This window comes from Onychostoma macrolepis, chromosome 06, assembly GCF_012432095.1.
Source record: "Onychostoma macrolepis isolate SWU-2019 chromosome 06, ASM1243209v1, whole genome shotgun sequence".
In the NCBI taxonomy this organism is placed as follows: domain Eukaryota; kingdom Metazoa; phylum Chordata; class Actinopteri; order Cypriniformes; family Cyprinidae; genus Onychostoma; species Onychostoma macrolepis.
Genome location: NC_081160.1, coordinates 20,113,840 through 20,131,779, shown reverse-complemented (window position 1 = coordinate 20,131,779; position 17,940 = coordinate 20,113,840). Strand labels below are relative to the sequence as shown.

General features: G+C 37.8%; 1 protein-coding gene across 8 annotated transcripts in view; it reads left to right on the top strand.

The window, feature by feature from the left end:
• The window catches only part of mast2 (microtubule associated serine/threonine kinase 2), a 152,718-nt gene that overhangs the window by 69,573 nt on the left and 65,205 nt on the right, over positions 1-17,940 (top strand). For all 8 annotated transcript variants that reach the window (XM_058778095.1, XM_058778093.1, XM_058778094.1 and 5 more), the window contains one exon: positions 17,137-17,168. In XM_058778095.1, coding sequence (XP_058634078.1) covers positions 17,137-17,168 — 32 coding nt within the window. The remainder of the gene's footprint in view (positions 1-17,136; positions 17,169-17,940) is intronic.

Here is a 17,940-nt window from a genome sequence, read left to right as displayed (position 1 = left end):
TCGTGCAATGACATCATAATGTAATTTTAGCAACTTTTAGCAACAAATCGACCTTCCTTTAGCAACTTTTTCAGAAAATTAGTCAGCTCGACTCATTCTCCTCACGTGACAAATGAAATCTGTTCTGCGATGCTGCTGTCGTTCGGCTTGCTGCATTGAGCAGCCGCGTTCAGTTTTTAATTGTAGTGTCTGTTCTCTAACTGAACTAAATTATTATTATTACTATAAAAAAAAATCTAAATGACGGTGGGGGACGGTGCTGCGGTTGGCAAGTGACATAACCGGTGTTGTGGCTTCACACCGGTAAAACCATCGACACCGTCTATCGCAGCAACCCTAAACTGTACCTTTTATTGAGACGTTAGCACTGGGAATGCAGTTCTCGGTTCTCCAGCTCTATTGTTTGTGTTGATGAGCTACAGATAGAGGTGTTGGTGTTGGGGCTTTTGGTCTTCAGGTGCAGATGAGCTGTGGAGGAGTGGAGCGTAGAGGTGCTGCTTCATCTTTGTGTTTCTCTTATTTCCTGACAGGTTAGAGTGTTAAATTGTTCTTATGCTCTGGTGCGTTTGTAGGCGAGGATTTCAGACATCAGGAGATTGTACCTGCAGGCTATATTGAATCGGAAAAGAAAGGGAGGAGGTGATGGAGAGGGTGCAGCTTTGGGGGGGATGAGATCTTTAGGAGGTAGTTGAGGTTGTAATGGCACATATTTGGACTCCTATTGCTTTTTATTAACCGCAACAGTCTGGTGCAGTGACCCACTTTATGCTTATTCATTTTCAACTGCTGGACCCGATAAACAGCTTGTCTCTCCTTCTTTCAACTGGATCAACTTTCAACTAATATATATATATATATATATATATATATATATATATATATATATATATATATATATATATATATATATATATATATATATATATATATATATATATATATATATATATATATATAATTAATCGCTTGATATGGTTTGACCCCAACTTCTTCCCATCATTGCAGCGCAGAAGGTTATCTATCATTGTGTGAGGAGGGTACAGCGAACCAGTGTTGCCAGGTTTGTGGCACAATTGGGCTATTTTGAAAATACAGTTGCGGGAAAAAGTACAGAGCGATGGGTTGTGGTTTTTTGGGCTACTTTTATAATGTACCGCGGCCACCCAAAGTGTATATAGACAAATAAATATTAAAATAGATCCTTTTACTAATGTGTATTATACTTGGAATGTATACCTGGCAACTTAAGAACGGAGAGGCGGTTGTAACATCACAAACAACGTGAGTTTCAGCCAGAGCATACATGTTAACACAGCAGAAATAAACATGACAACAGCCGCTGTCGATTACGATAGATATGGTCTGTATGTGATTTTCTTGAGTTGAATGTGTACATCTGAAATGCTAATTTGTGCAGCGATATAAAAGGTCATAAATAGCATATTTTAACAACAGTAAACGTCCAAATTCCATATGTGATCGCAAAAGGAAGTTATTACAAACACTCGACTAGTGTTGTCAAAAGACCCGGTACTTTGGTACCAAGTCGGTACTAAAAAAGTGAAAACGTCACGGTACCAGGTTTTTTTTAAGTACCGGTGGTACCGAGTACCCGGTCAACCCGATTCTTGACGCGTACGGCCCTATGATTTCCGCGATGCAGAAAACGCAGACAGAATCTTGGAATCCAGTTATAAAAACGGAATTTACAGTTTAGCACGGAATGTCACGGAATTTGTCAAAGTTTGGATGAATTAATCAAAAGTAGGTCATTGCACTTAAATCAAATCGCGACGTGGACTAGTATCTGTAAATATTAAGCCGCAAAAGTCGATTCAAATATGAATCCCGCATGTTCTGCGAGTCTCTGTGTGATTGAATGAATGGCAGAGACGTGCGGTTTTTTCTTTTTTTTACTACATACACTGAAGCACGCCTGACGCTCGCGGTGATTCATCATCTGCCGTCTCAATGAGGACATATACATAAACAACATCTACAGAACTGCTCTGTGAGTCCCCTCGCGAGCATTTTACCGTTTCATTGAGTAAAACCAGCGTCGTATCATATAGCTACACACAGAAATGTAATGGTATTCACGGCAACCCGTCAAAATAAAAGTTTATCTTAAAGACATTGTGCCAGAAATATAATTTTATATATAATTTTAATTTTTAATTTTTAAATTTTTTTTATTTTTTAAAGAAGTCACACAATATTTCTTTCATATTTTAATTTTAATAGTAAATTCCCATTTATTTACCAAAACAATACAATGTGTTTAAATTTAATTAATTAAAAGACAAATTAAATTTGGGTGAAACTTGTTTACTGTTTTTCATACTTTTATTACTTGCGGAAAAACTTGAAACACAATTTAAATAAAGTATAAAGAATGGCATTGATTTTTGCAAATTTTTATTTTTGTTTGACTTCATTATTAAAAATAGTGTGTTTTTTAATTAGCATGTGGTACCGAAATTGGTACCGAGAACCGTGGATTTTGACTGGTATCTGTACCGAATACTGAAATTTTGGTACCGTGACAACACTACACTCGACGGTGGTTTGAAGTGAGTTCCGAGTAAAAGTGTACTATTAATCTCATAAATTGTCTTATGAAGCATGATGCTAATATTAGCTCTAATGCACCTGCAGAACAGGTCCAATTCTTCTTTATAATGCATTTTGTCATAATACTTCATGTAAGGTCGCAAGAAATGTTTTGTTGTATTTATTTAGAAATACTTTTGATAATAGTTGGGTAAATGTATACTGGGATTGAAGCGATGTGGCTTGGTAAACATTTTATTGCCAGTTTAAAGGCTGATAATGGCTGAATAAAAACAAAAGAATAATAAGGATTATGTCTCATACCTGGCGGAGGTGTGAAAGGTTCTGTTTCCTTAAACTAGTTTGTCATGCATTTCTTTTTCAACACATTTACATGTAAATCCTAGTATTTTAAATTTGCAGTTAATCATGATTAATCATGATTAACTGATTAACGCGATTAAATTGTTTAATCGATTGACAGCACTAATATACTGTGTGTGTAATGTCCTGAGATATCACCTTCACCTTGTAATACCTGTGTCATACCTTTGTTATTATACAAATCTATGTCCTGACTTTTCACAAAACGCGCACACACACACACACACACACACACATATATACACACACACACACACACACACACACACACACACACACACACACACATATATATATATATATATATATATATATATATATATATATATATATATATATATATATATATACTTTTATATTTTAATTGCATTAGAGTACAAAAGTGTCAAAAAAAAAAGCAAACGTAGATCTTCCTGATCTTCAAGAGAAGGGCGTACATGTGCAGAAATCCTTTGTTGTTTTAAATCTCAGCCCCCTGGTTCCCACTCTCTTTAACACCTTATTTCAGGTTTTTTTTTTTTTTAAATCTGTTTTCTGGCAGACTACCAATACTGAAGCAAAAGGTTCTAATTCAGCAAGGAATTATCATTTTGGGGCAGTGTAAGCAAAACAAGTAATCTGCTTTTACTTTAGCAGATTAAAAGTAGTCAAAAAGGTTTCAAGGTGTCTCAGTCAGGCACAGTTGTTCTAAAAGCAATGGTGTAAGGCTGGTGTTTGGAGTGCATGCTGGACACTGATGGTTATGGCCTGCTCCAGGATCCAACCAACAGATAGTGATGAGAACAGAAGGCCATTGGCCTGCAGGTGCTCAGTGAGCTGGTACGGAGTCAGACTGTGCATTCTCAAGGAATCGATACAGGCTGCATCTCAGGCTGGGCAGGTAAGAGAAATTTAGGCTTTTTAAGCAGTGCTTTCATTCAAAGCTGTGTAGTGAGAAGAATTTTTGAGAGCCATCTAAAAGTATAATTTTTGTCACTGGATTTGTTAGTATATTTCAATATGTATGTTACATTTTACTATAATTTATGAAGTTCTCAAACTTCTCAACATTTATATCTGTACTTTGGTATAAAAAAACAAACAAACAAACAACAACAGAACTATGACAAAGGGATCTTCACTTTTGTTGTGCTGTGTGCTTGGTGATATTCAGGCCCCGTTTATACTAGTGCGTTTTCATTTTAAAACGCATAACTTTTGCTACGGATACGCCTATCATTTACACTACTCTGCCGTAGCGTTTCAGTGTAAACTGACCAAAATGGAGACTTTTAAAAACGATGGCGTGGCTGCTCACATTCTCTCTGCGTATCCTTGACGACAGTGTAAACAATAACAGAACGCTCTGTATTGTACTCATAGAGACGTATGGGTAGATGCCCCATTCGACCGCTCCAAGCACGCAGACGCGTCCGCGATCTAAATAATAGGGATCTACCTATCTCTATGGTTGTACCTGCATGAATGGTCACGTGACATGCGTTTTCGGTTGTGTAGTGTAAACGGAGATCGTTTCTGAAACGCCAGTGTAAACGCTGATCGTTTTCATTCTAAAACGCCGTTTTAAAACGAAAACGTACTAGTTTAAACGGGGCCTTAATTTCTAGGAATGATCTCCATACTAGAGTAATAGAACGCTTTCTGAAGCCATTGAAGTCTAAATCACAGGATATTTGTCATTCATAATTTTGAAGCTTACTACCAACCCAACAGCATCAGCATCCACATTGAAATTTGGTCATGTTTTTCAGTTTCACAACCTGCTTGGACCCAATTATTACTGCTCTCTTTTTATTGATGTGCTCTTGTAACCTTCAGCTCAGAAAATCATAACATGAATTTCAACATCTTGTCATTTTGTTTCTTTATGTCTCTTAGTCAATTCCTAGCTGGAGGCATGACTGACAATTTGTGATTACTGACGCAGCATTGTATTTTGTCACTGTGAAAACAACATTCATGGCTATTGAGCTGCTAAATAACTCGTGACCGCACTCTGACCAGAACAGCCGCTTACTAAGAAGCTAAAGGGATAGTTTCTGATGACTCAGCAATGTATTAGAACCGGCATTAGTCTAGTTTCCCCTGAGATTTACATTCTCATTAATATCTCACTTTTAATGCAGCATTAGTATAAAGAATAGCTTGATATCATAATTAAAGGATAAAGGCACCATTAGTTTCAGCAGTCACTTAGTGTACTCTAAGAATAGCTGTTTAGAATGGATGTACCATGTTTCCCAATGCGTTGTCCTAACCCCCTCTTCAGCCCTTGCATTAGACATGCTCGAATGAACACCACCACTGTGGAAGTCATATTCCTCTAGTACACTGTACATTGATTGAAGTAAGCTCACTCTGTAAGGTCGTTCAGACTGCAGAGATGCCTGTGTCCTAGTTTTGTCTGTCCTCATAACAGTACAGTGCACTCTAAACACAGAGGTGGTAAGATCTTTTTCACTGTACCTTTTTTCATAGTACCTGTTTCTCTGAAAATAAGTTCCTCACTGGAACTTGTTTTGCATGTTTTTGTAATATGATAGCACTGTTTCATGATTATCTGATTATCATCGTCCAGGGAAAAAAAAGAAATGAAAGTGTTTATGTTTGTGCACTTGTGGCAAGACAAATGAGAGAAGGAAGAAAAAGAACAAATATAAAAGACCATAAACATTTTTCCAACATATACTGTTTGCATCTTATCCATTTGTTGTGCTATATACTTTTGGTTGCTCTGTCAGCACAGTAAAGCCTTGTCTTTTCCTAAGATAGTTGAGACTGCTTAACAAACGTGGACTTTAAAGCGCAAGGGGTGTGAATGAAGGCACTGTTGTCTACATTACACATTTCACCATGCTCCTACTTGGGGTAGTGAGGCAATGCTGCCAGCCCCCTGTCAAAGACTTGGATAAATGCATTAAGAGCACAGCAATAAGCTCACTTTGAGACCAATGTGAGAGCATGAGATCATCGTTTTAGACTGAATAGAGAAGGAGGGGTGAAGGGGAAAATGCCAGAAAGAGAGTGGACTCAGCTGCCAGAGATTGAAATACACACATACACAAACCCAGACTTGGATTGGTGGCTTCACAGCAGAGACAGTATTACTTAGTGGTAATGAATTCTGCTCTTCGAGCGGCCTTAATCAGTGTTGTCCCCCTTGTCTTTGAGATAAGCCATTAAGATAGACAGTAAAAGACATTCAATCAATGACAAATAGGTTAAAAATCCAGTTTTATCGTAATCGCAGATCACAAACTGTGGAAAAGATTCAAAGTCAGCATGAAACTGTAACCAATTGTGCTTATGTAATGTGACATTTTACGGTGAAACAAGATATTCGCTAAGAAGAAAATGTAGGGGTGGGGGACTTGATTTTATCAATCAGGAATTGATTGCATTGTGAAAAGTGCGTGGTCCATATCAGATCAAGCCTGAGCCTGATCAAGTTTCCAGTCAATTGTGGAGGATGCGTCTCAATATGTCCTATTCTTTGTCAAATATATTATTGTTTGCTGTTATTGCCATGATGTTTATTGCACTGTTAACAGCGTTACGTTATCATCATGTTTTGCATCAAGTACAATAGTAGCCTCAAAATGCATTATCTATTTGGCTGTTGATTACCATTTTCTGTATCTGCATGAACGAGACAACATCAACTGAAAAGGAAGGTAATTTCAGAGCCAGAACTAGTCATTGCATTTTGATGAAAGATTTATTTATTTTTTCCCAAAATTAATTTGGAATGACATGCCCTAATAAATCATTTACAATAAGACCAGGAGCATGTGTTAAGAAAGTACAGTAAATGGGGTCAGTTCTGATTTCATGTTGGCTTTAGAGTTAAATGAGAGGTTTTAAATAAAATGCTGTACTGAAGCTGTTCTCTTTCAGACACTTCATCAAGGACCCAGACAAGCAGCAATAAAAAACTTGTTTATAAAAAGCCTGCCACAGATATATAGTTAGAGAAACTAAATCAGTTCTACACTGATCTTGATTTTCTAGTGTCAGTAAAATTTGCCCATTAAGATTGTTTTTACTAGTTTGTGGGTGAAGAATAGAGTAGGATGCCAGAATAGTGTCTAGACACCCCCCTGCCCACACTTGGCCGTAGGCTAAATACTGTTTCCAAACACAGTTTCACAAAAACAACACATTTGGACAAACAAGGACAGTGTACTTTTATGTTTTTTCCTTCCGTTCTCTTCTTTCTCGTTTTGCCTTTTGTCTGGCACTTGAAGTCAGTGGTCTCTGCTGTAGCACCTCTCTCAGTAGGCATTAATCAAATGCACAGCAAAATAGCAGTATGTTGGTAGCGTGTCTGTCTGTTCGCGCAGTTGGGGGCGGTTTTTGATCGTCTGCCTCTCGTGTGGTGTCTTCCCTGGGGAGCCAGACCTTCGTCTACCCTCACACAGCCGTTTCTCCTTCAGCTCCTAGTAATGAGCACCATTGCTCCTTTTGTCTCTCTGTGTATCTGGCGTCTCTTCTGCATGTTCATGGGCTTCATGCCTTGATGGCTCTTTCTCTACATTGGCTCTTTTATTCATCTGGGTGTGGCGTGTTGCCATCTTCTACTGTTTTCTTAGTCTGTTTTCTCTTCCCATTATATTTTCATGTTCTTAACCTTCTGTGATTTCATTTTCTTGTTTTGTGTTCATTTTCTGCTACAAGAGCGCATTCATTGTTATCTTCCTGAGAGGTGCGTTTTAGTGGTTGTTTTATTATTCTGAAAAATTCTGTAGCTGTTTTCTTTGACCAAGACAAATGAGCTTCTTTCTCTAGCATGCAGACATTTGTGCCGAGTCTGTGTGTGTGGGGGGTGGGGGAGATTGTGTTCAGGGTTTATGGGGGGTGGCGGATATGCCAGAAGTGTAAACTGAAGATGTTTGTGTGTCAGGGAGTTTGATGGCACCTGGGAGTCGAATACTGACGACCGTAGAAGTGTCTGTTCGCCTACTGGTAATGAAGTCAGACTCACTCGCAGTCATGGGGGACAGGAGGAAGAGTGGGAGAATGTCAGAAGCAAAGATGGGACAAATATGACTTCATTACTCTCCTAGAGGAACATGGGATCTGTTTAGCAGCATTATATAATTTAAAGTACACTTTACACTTTTCCTTTACACAGTGTGTTCTCCAAACCTTTTGGTAAATAATAATTATATTTTATGTCAAATGTTTTAATGTAACTCCAATTGGATTCGTCTCAAAGAAGAAAGTCATATACACACAGGATGCTTTGAGGGTGAGTAAAACAAGGGCTAATTTTCATTACTGGGTCAATTAACCATGTAATGCATCCTTGCAGAACAAAAGTATTGATTCTTTCAAAAAAAAAAAAAATCTTACTGAACCCAAATTGTCATATTTACTAAAAATATAATTTATATTTGTGCATTTAATATTTTTTTATAATTGCTAGAAGTAATTACATTTTTTATTTTTTGTGTTGATCACTAATTCCTTTTTTTGCAAAGCAAAATTTGCAGGAAGCTGGAAATATTACATCTATAATGCATAATGTAGTTTGTGAGTGCAGCACTGACTTTTCAGTCATTCAAAAATGGGTCAGCATTTAAAGTTTTTCACTTTATGATTCCTTCCTGCTGCCTTATGGTTTCATTGATACATTTGTTAACCTCAAACGGCCAAGTTTATTTATTTTTTTAATACTTTCCAACTCACGAATGCGACGTTCTATTCCTGTAACTGTCACTTAGAGCAAAACAGTATTGAATATCATTACGATCAAACCAAGTGCTGCACTGTATTGTTCAAACCCCATTGTGGTGAGGCAATACACAGTAACGAACAATACTGCCGACATTGTTGTTTTGAAGCTCCTCCGTTTGCAATGGGGGGATGACGACTGTCACCCTATATGTAGGATATGGATGGGCTCTCTTTGAATATCGCAGCTGGCGAGATATACCAATAAGACAGCCTGCTGCTACACGTGAAGAGCTTTTCAGAGATCTGACAGAACGTAGCTCGAGCATCGTACTGTTAGCTCGACGCTAATGCAAAATGATCTGTAGAGAAAACAGTGCTGCCGATAGCATAAAGCGCTAAAGTTCAAATAAAGGTAAAAGCAAAAATGTCAAACAGAAGTGCCAAATACGCTTCCCACTTGACATGCTGGTACATCATTACTGCATTTGAATTCTTCAAAGGTAAAAAAAACAAAAAAACCACACCTGCCAATCTTCACTACAGCATTGTGTTTCTCTTCACCCTCCATTATCTCCACTTAGACATTTCATCGAGGAATGTAGATTTAATTTGAATATGCAAATTCTAATTAGGATTAGTGGGGTTTTTCATGTTCTTTTTTTTAATTTCCACAGTTTGATAGTCAGTGTGAATAGCTAGACTGATCACTAGATTAGCATCTGAGTGAGGGAGCGCAGGAGAAGACAGAAAGAGTGAATTAAGGGCTAGACGTCCTCTTCTGCCAAAAGCGTACCACAATAGTAGGGATAATTACTTGGTGCTCTTTTCCAACAACACGAGGAGATCCTCATATATCACGACTGCTAATTGTGCCGCTTTAGCCCTCCTCACGCAGTATGACAGGCGGCTGGCGGCAGCCAAGTTGTCTTTGTATGTGATGATGATGATGATGGAGGCATCTCTTAAAATCTGCAGCTGCATCTATCAGAAGTGTTTCGCAGCATTTCTCTCTGCATCCTTCCGCTTGCCCTCCCCCTGTTCTTTTATTCACTCTTTCCCTCTCCTAAACCTCTTCCCTGTGGCCCCGCCTCAGCCATCTTCCTGTCCTACATACTCCCAGCACCAACTTCAATTAATATGAATGAGCTACAACCCAAATGAAACACACTGTTCTCTCATACGCAACTGCGATCAGTCTATTCCATGCATTCTGTTGTAAATGATGACTATGGGAATGCTGAGATGTTAGAAACTGCATAGCAACACCTTGGTTACCATCTGCAATATTTTATGATGGTGAGTAATACACGGACAAAGATCATTCATATTCTGAAAAAAATATTTTTTTATGTTCTTATGGAGATCTTAATGATCCTGCACTTGTACGATGCAAACCTAAACATATTAAAATCATTGGGTTTTTTGTTGTTTGGCGCAGTTTCCAATAGTCCGTCATCCTCTGTTCCAGCCCAACAGTTTTCAATCACTCATTATAATGATGTCTGCTCTGCCACAGGCGCCACATTCTCCTTCTTATGTATATTGTTCTATCTGTGTTACAATGACCCAGTTAATTAATATCCTCCTGGTACATATAACTCTTTGATTTGCCTTTCCCTCTCTTTCTCTTTCTCACCCCATCACTTTCGTTTACTTGTTCATTGCAAGCAATTAGTCTCGACAGGCTTAGTGCTACGCCCCATTTGCTCCATGAAATGATTAAACAGCCTTAGACCTGCTTCATGCAATCACTAGACTACACCCTCTTGACCTTTTATTGTTTAAGTATAGTGGCAGGAAGCTTGTCGCTGTCTAAGAGTTCACAATGGGACACTAATGTAGGTTTACTACTGTGCATGCATATTGCCTTTATATTGTATGTATTTAATCAACAAGGATGCATTAAATTGTATGACTGACACCGACACTGACAAAAAGCCTCCAAAAAAAAATTTGCTGGTGAAAATTTTGCAATGCAGGTTTTGCTTTTGAACACCTATTATTTGATAGCTGGCAATGGAGAAATTTTGCACTCCACATTTAATTTCTCTACTATACAGCTGCAAAGCTGTTGGTTATATTTGCTGAGCTTTTAGTGGCATGTTTTCCTCTCTGCAGCGCTTCTGTTGCTCCATAACTCTGTCCTTTCCCCAGAAACTCAGACCGGGAGCAAGGCCTCCCCTGGGCCCACTGTAATTAGTTCATTAGTCCTGTGTAATGAAATCGGCCAAGACTGCGTCAACGTGTCCAGGGGTGGCAGTGTGCTCGTATCTTGCTCTCTCACACCATGTCCTAACCAGGTGTGACTGGATAAAGCTACAAGCCATAAAAGCTATCTCTTCCTTGTTAATTTGAACAAGCAAACAGCAGCGGGGCATTTTGTTCTGCTTCATTCTACTACCGCCCACTGTGAAATTTCTTTGGCCTGCTCCATACAACAGTGCATTAAATATAAAATATCTCCTAATTGTTTGAAGTTGCAGCAGTTTAATGTACAGTACAGATGTCATATTTTCTATTTTAGAAGCGGGCATTATTGGTATCCATCAAGTTTATCCATCGGCATCTGTAATGTTTTGTTGAGGAAATGTGCCAGCAATTCACTCAAAGAACGAAAGAGCTGCCGTGATTGCAGTGCTGTCCTGCACACAGCCTGTCACTGTCAGAGGCTGTCCAGTGTCCCTGGTGAGGTCTTGAGGGAACCAGCGAGTTCTGACTTTTTGGCCAGAGCTGTCTGTTTCCATCCGGGAAGCCTTTGGACACTATACATGGCTTGGGACAAGTCAGCACTTTGACAGCTGTCATCAGTTCTTTATGCATCAAGTTCACGTGGCTGCGTTTTTTTTTTTAAATAGGGCTCGCTAAGGCAAACATCCCTGTTACTACTGCTGTACCATATATCATTTTATTCTACTAAACTTCAGCTTATAACTCATCCCACTCTGTTTGTCTGTTTCCAGGGTTTATTTGTCTTGGAGTTAAATTACAGCTGTATAGTCTCCAGCTTTTTTTTACCACAATTTCATTGTAAAGAAAACAAATGTTTATATACTTCTGTTCAATAGATTTTTTTTAAAGAAAATAAAATATTTTTGTTGTTATTGCACAGTATTTCAGTTTTTACTGTATTTTCTCAATCAAATAAATGCAGACTTGTGAGAATAAGAGACATTAAAAAAAACCCAAACTTTTGAATGATAGTGTGAACAATTAATTTAGTTCAACTTCACACATATACATTTAAAAAAGTGTATATATTTAAACAATTATGTTTTAAAACTTAAAAATAGAAATAGAAAACCATAGATTTAATTTAGCTTATTAGACCAAAGCAATATTGTTTGCCTCATGTTATTATCTAATTATTCAAATAATGTAGCAAGATGTTTTTATTAAATTATTAAAGAATTTATGCACTTTTTGGACCTTTTAAAACATTTGTATATTAATATATGTATAAAGTGTATCCACAGAAATGTGAGGAGAGGGTGGTGTTGTTCTTGGCTGGTGTTTGGAGTCACAAGGGCCAATTTGCATTTTGACCTGCAGTCAGAGCAGCTCTGGTTTGTTTCACTTTTCTAGCACTGCTGTTGCTTTATTATTGAGCACTGTGCTCTTGCTGGGTCAGGTTGATGTGAGTGGAGCCTGACTCTGCCTGTAATGAATCTTAATGACGCTAAACCAATGTTCAGTGTGTGTTTTGTCTTAATGTATGGCTGCTTAGCCTCAAGAGCTCTGAGGCTTTTGTAATTAGCTCTGCTAGCTTGAAATCTATGCTGGAGGGCACGACACCACAAGTCAGCACTAATCGGGGAGAGATTTAGAGCTGTCAGTCAAACATAAAACTGTTGCTCAGGATAACCCGGTCCCATCAGATTCAACTCTACCCAAGGTTACAACGAAATTGCACAGCATCTTGATGCGACATACTGTTTAACTCCCTCAAACCTGAAACCTGCCACCTCCGGTAAGCTCTTAAAGCAGTGTAAACACTGCTTATCTTGCTGCAGCTCCTGATGGCTTTAACTGTCTCCAGGAGTCCATTTGAACAGCATGATGCTGCTTTCGGCCCATCTCCCTGATTACATTTCCCTGCACTACGGCTTCCTGTCATGCTGGACGAACTTAAGAAATATTAATGGGCTCCATTGGGGAGATTGCCTTTGTGGGAGAGCAGGGGGTCTGCTCCAAACTGTCACTCTGGCTAATTTCATTGCCTAGCCTTTTAGCCCATGGCAATGACAGAGCCTTGGCCAGCATGCTGTTGTGTGTATGTGTGGCTTTGTGCAACTGCTCCCTGGTCTCCCTCAGACCCCACCCTCCATATGCCTTAATGTAATCAGCCTGCCAGAACAGAGTTCAGCGCTTCAGATTGCATTTATTTTTTCAATATTAAATACTTGTATGAGACTGAAACACATAATCTACTTTTTCCCAAAGTACAGAGGGAAAAGTAGAAGATACAGTGTAGTTACTCAGTCATTGTTTCAGGGTGGAATTGGTTGGTTGTCTTGCTGTGACAAATGTCTGTATTTAAGGGTTTTATTTTGATGATGATGGCCAGTTCACTATACATTATCCTGCTTTATATATGACTTTGTTCCAAAATTTTTATTTTATTTAATTTTTTTTAGTTTTTGTTTTGTTGGTTGTTCAGGTTAGGGAAGGGAAATCTGATCCCATCTGAATGTCTGTGACTGCTGATACTGTACTGTCCCAACACTTGGGACCTGAGCTGCTGTTTGTGCACCATTCTTTCACATACTGCACGTTTCTTTCTGAACGGTCTCTGAAAAGAAAAGAAAAAAAAAAAAGTAAATTAACAAAGAGAGCCAAATCATGGAAACTTCTAACACTGGCCATTTTAGCATCAGCGTTCGGTAAGGTAGTTTTTCATAAGTTTATTTATAATAAATTACAATCATATCAATACATATTTCATTAAAACGTACATATAAATCATACATGATGCACATAAATACATCTGTACATCTGTCTGTAAAAAACATGGAATTGTTAGTCCCATCTGAATTGGTACAAGAAATCACAGACCTCAGGTATTATAACTTAGATATTATTTAGAAAACTAGTCCTGTCCAAACGGCTTTATCTAGCTCTTTGTGTTCTATACCGGTTCCTTGTTCATCCAAATGGATGTTGCTGTTTATTGGATGACAATTTTATAGAAGCATCACAAACTTGCTTTGATATAAACGTTTGCAGTTGTGCATGTAATTAATTTATTAGAAAAAAGTAAATCAATCTTACAATAAAATGATTCAAAATAATTTAAAATGATGCTATTAGAGATAAATAAGGGAAAAGTGTCTGGAGTAGAACTACTGAAATATGAATGGGGCATCGGACAGCTAAAGGCATCTAAGGACAGCTCTAATGATAATAATCAGAGTATCTAGTTGTGTTGCACAATCACAGTGCACTTCTCGCTAGTGTCGAGATGAACAAAACCTAGGCTGTGCTCTGAAGCCTCCAAAGTACTGTCTCAAAAGTCTACATTGGGTTTTTTTTTTTTTTTAAACATCCTCAGTATGGCTTTGCCTTATTTTTTTTCTGTCTTCAGAGCAGAGCTGCAGATAATAGGCATGAAGATTTCTATGGCACGCTCTCCCTCCTGCCACTCATAACGCAGCTGGGTTCAGTTCCCCTGAACACCATCACACATACATACCATCCAGATATCAGGCAGCGCTGCTTTACTCCACAACTAATCAGATTTAGCAAGGAGTGTAGATACTCACTTCATCTTACACACACAAGCTAACAAGATTTAGTCCATCTACAGCGCTTGAAGGCTGATGTATCCATACCTGAGTTCAGTCAGAGCAGTGGGAATGCACTGATGAGCACTTCAGGCTTGTTATGGAGAGAGAGAGAGGAGATGGCTACAGAGGTCAAGAGAGAAGGAGAGATGCACTTTTTCTGACAGCACAGGGGAAAGTGATCTCAAGTTGACATGAAAAGCAGGAAAACTGCCATATATGAAGCCTCCAGGCGCATCAGGCTGGTTTCGGTGGAGTTGCTAATTAAAAAGTAGGCTCGTGTTTTGCTAAGGCTGCACTTTGAGAAGTTGCTGTGTTAATATTCTGCAGATGGGTCAGGAGGACGTGAAGGTTCTCTGGCTCAGTCTTCCACCAATGTGGGGAGACAGATGTCTCACAGACATGCTCTGAATACAGCTACAGCTCACTCTCTCACTCTGTCCTCATAATTTTACCTGCTGTTTTCTCTCCTGCTCAGTACACTGTTGAATTTGTTCTGTTGTCTAATATGTTCTTTCTCCACTTTTGTCCAGTATCCCTGCAGTAATAAGAGCTGATTTCAGTGGGAGGCTGAAGGATTTTTTTTTTTTTTTTTTTAAGTGCACTTGAAATGAGTTGTACTCTCAGCCAGAGATTGGACTGAAACAAGAATCATTCTGAACCAACATGTCTTTAACAATCCATTGACAGCCACAATTAAAATCATAGTTATCACATTTGTGACCCTGGACCACAAAACCTGTCATAAAGGTAATTTTTTTCGAAATTGAGATTTATACATCACCTGAAAGCTGAATAAATATGCTTTACATTGATGTATGGGAAAAAATCTAAATGCTGAGAAAATTGCCTTCAAAGCTGTCCAAATGAAGTCCTCAGCAATGCATATTACTAATCCAAAATTAAGTTTTGAGATATTTATGGTAGGAAATTTACAAAGTATCTTCATGGAACATAAGATATTTACTTGATTACTTAATATCCTAATGATTTTTGGCATAAAAGAAAAATCAATAATTTTGACCCATACAATGTATTTTTGGCTATTGCTACAAATACACCCGTGCTACTTATGACTGGTTTTGTGGTCCAGGGTCACATTTGGGAAGATGTATTGTATTGTGTATGTGTAACAGCTGTTATAGATAACTTAACTTAATAGGTAGTTATATTATAAAGACAAATTATAAATTAGCCATGTTTTGCATAACCACAAAGGAAACAATACAAAAATACAGCTTAGCCCTAATCTATCTTGTTAATATGAAGGAATCTTCTGTACTGGTTTTGAGTTACTTATTGTACTCATTGTTATTTGAGGAATGAAGGAAGTGGTCATAAATTTCATGGAAAGGTACTGTAATTTTTTTGCCAGTTCATTATCCATTTTTCCATATATTTTTTTTTCTTACTGTGCACTTGAAAAGCTCTACCAGCTACCTAATTTCTACTAGTTTGTTTTTACAACCAGTATATCCCTACCCCTGTTTTATTCATCAGTTTTTTTTTTTCTGTATGGTGATTAGCAAAATGGAAATCACTTCTAAGGTGCTGCTGTGATGATATGATAAATTTAATTGCAATTGATTGTTTTTCTATTTCACTGTTACAGTACACTTCTGATTTCAATGCTGAGCTATTTGAAAGTGACAGCCAATCCAGATGAAAGAAAACATGGTGTCAACAGAATGTGCTCACTACCAAACGCTTGCTTTGTGTAACTGAATGAGTTGAATCTGTAAGGATCAGTACGGCATGTGGCCTCTGCCCATACACCCACACTGTTAATGGATGGTGGGCCCTGTAAACACATGCCATAATTGAATTTAATGACTTGTCTAAAAGCCATTGTTTGAGTTGGCTATTTATCTGTCAAGAATGCTAATGTGCTGCTCAGATTTTGTTTTGATTGAAAGATTTAACTCTCTACACATCAAATGAGATTTTAAAAGGGCTCCATAGAAAATTTGAGTGAAAAAATTGCTCTGGAGCAATACTAATTGTAAATTTATCAATTTAAATTTAATCAGACATATTTCTATTTAGGGATGTGCATCTAACATCAGTGTTGTAATGGGGAGAAAAAGTGAATATTTGATTGACTTCAGTACAGTCACTATAACAGCACTATTATTATTTAAACATTTTATCTTCATAGATCACTCTGTTTCTCAAACATAGTGTTTTAATTTAAGTGTTTGCGCATTGGATATTTACACTAGAAAGGAGATTGACTATGGACGACAGATGGAATGGCCTTATTCTGTCTGTCCTTTCTGTCCCGTGGGTCTTCCGGACCTGATATCAGTTGTCTTTTCTCAGTCCAGCTAACAGTAGGCATGCACTGCTCGAAGGTAAATCTAGCTGTGTGTAACATTGCTTCAATTTTGCCATCTAGTGGGGTTTTTTTGCCTTCAGTATGGGTGATGTTTTATACAGGCCATTGTTTCACTTAATCATTAGTTGAATCATATTGAATATAACACTGGGTAATAAAGAGAAAAGCCTGTTCAATCAAGGTTAGTCAAGTTAAACTATGTAAATATGGCTCATGCAATGTGACCAGAGTTGAATTGTGGTGGTTGAATTGTGCCACCTGGTGGATGGTTTAGAGTCTGCATCAAATTTAGGTTTCTGTGATATAGTGTACAAGTTCTGCTATTTGTGTAATAATTGTGACTCAGACATCTTAGAATTTGATTCACAATTCATGTTTTATTCTTCTCTTTCTTTATTTCAGAAGGAGCTGAGTCTTCCCAGAAGAGGCAGTTTGTAAGTGCTCAAATTTCTTATTTTTCTTGTGGATAGAGAAATGCACGGTCTATTGTGAATAATTAGACCGTGGGAAATCATATTACAAATGTTGTGAAGAGGATGCTATGCCCATTCAGCAAAGAGGTGTTTAGTTAAGGTCACCTATATTAATTACACTTTGGGACATACTATGTGTGTTATAATTCTGTTTTAAAAGAGTACGGTTGGGGAAATACAGGAAACATTTGTGTGAAATTTTTTATTGTTGCATGCGCACACTAATTAAACACTAGAAAGCTAAATACAGTAACAAAGGAATTAAAGGACTGAGTAATTCAGTTATGTATTAATTGTGTTGCAGTTACCTTTAATTTACCATTTGATTGGTAAATATTAAGGAAATATTAAGTATGTACAGTTCAACACAACACTGCTGAAATTGTGAGATTAGCATTACAGAATCATGATTGATTATCTAGAGCAAATTCAACTAACCTTTAGAGAAAACCAATATATTTTCAGTCATACATTTCAGACTAGCTTTAAAGCCTTCCTACATCTGTATATTGCCTGATAATGCCGCATGTTTAATATTTCACACACTGCTGTATCAGTAGGGTTAGCATTCCTACTAGATCACAGTGTCAACACTGTTTACTGCACATGGACAGGGTCACAGGTAGGGTTGGGTACCGAACTCGGTACTTTTAAGGATACCGACCGAATTGCATCAGTATTACCGAGTATCGATTCACATTAAATCATTTGGTACCAAATTTCAGTACCTGAG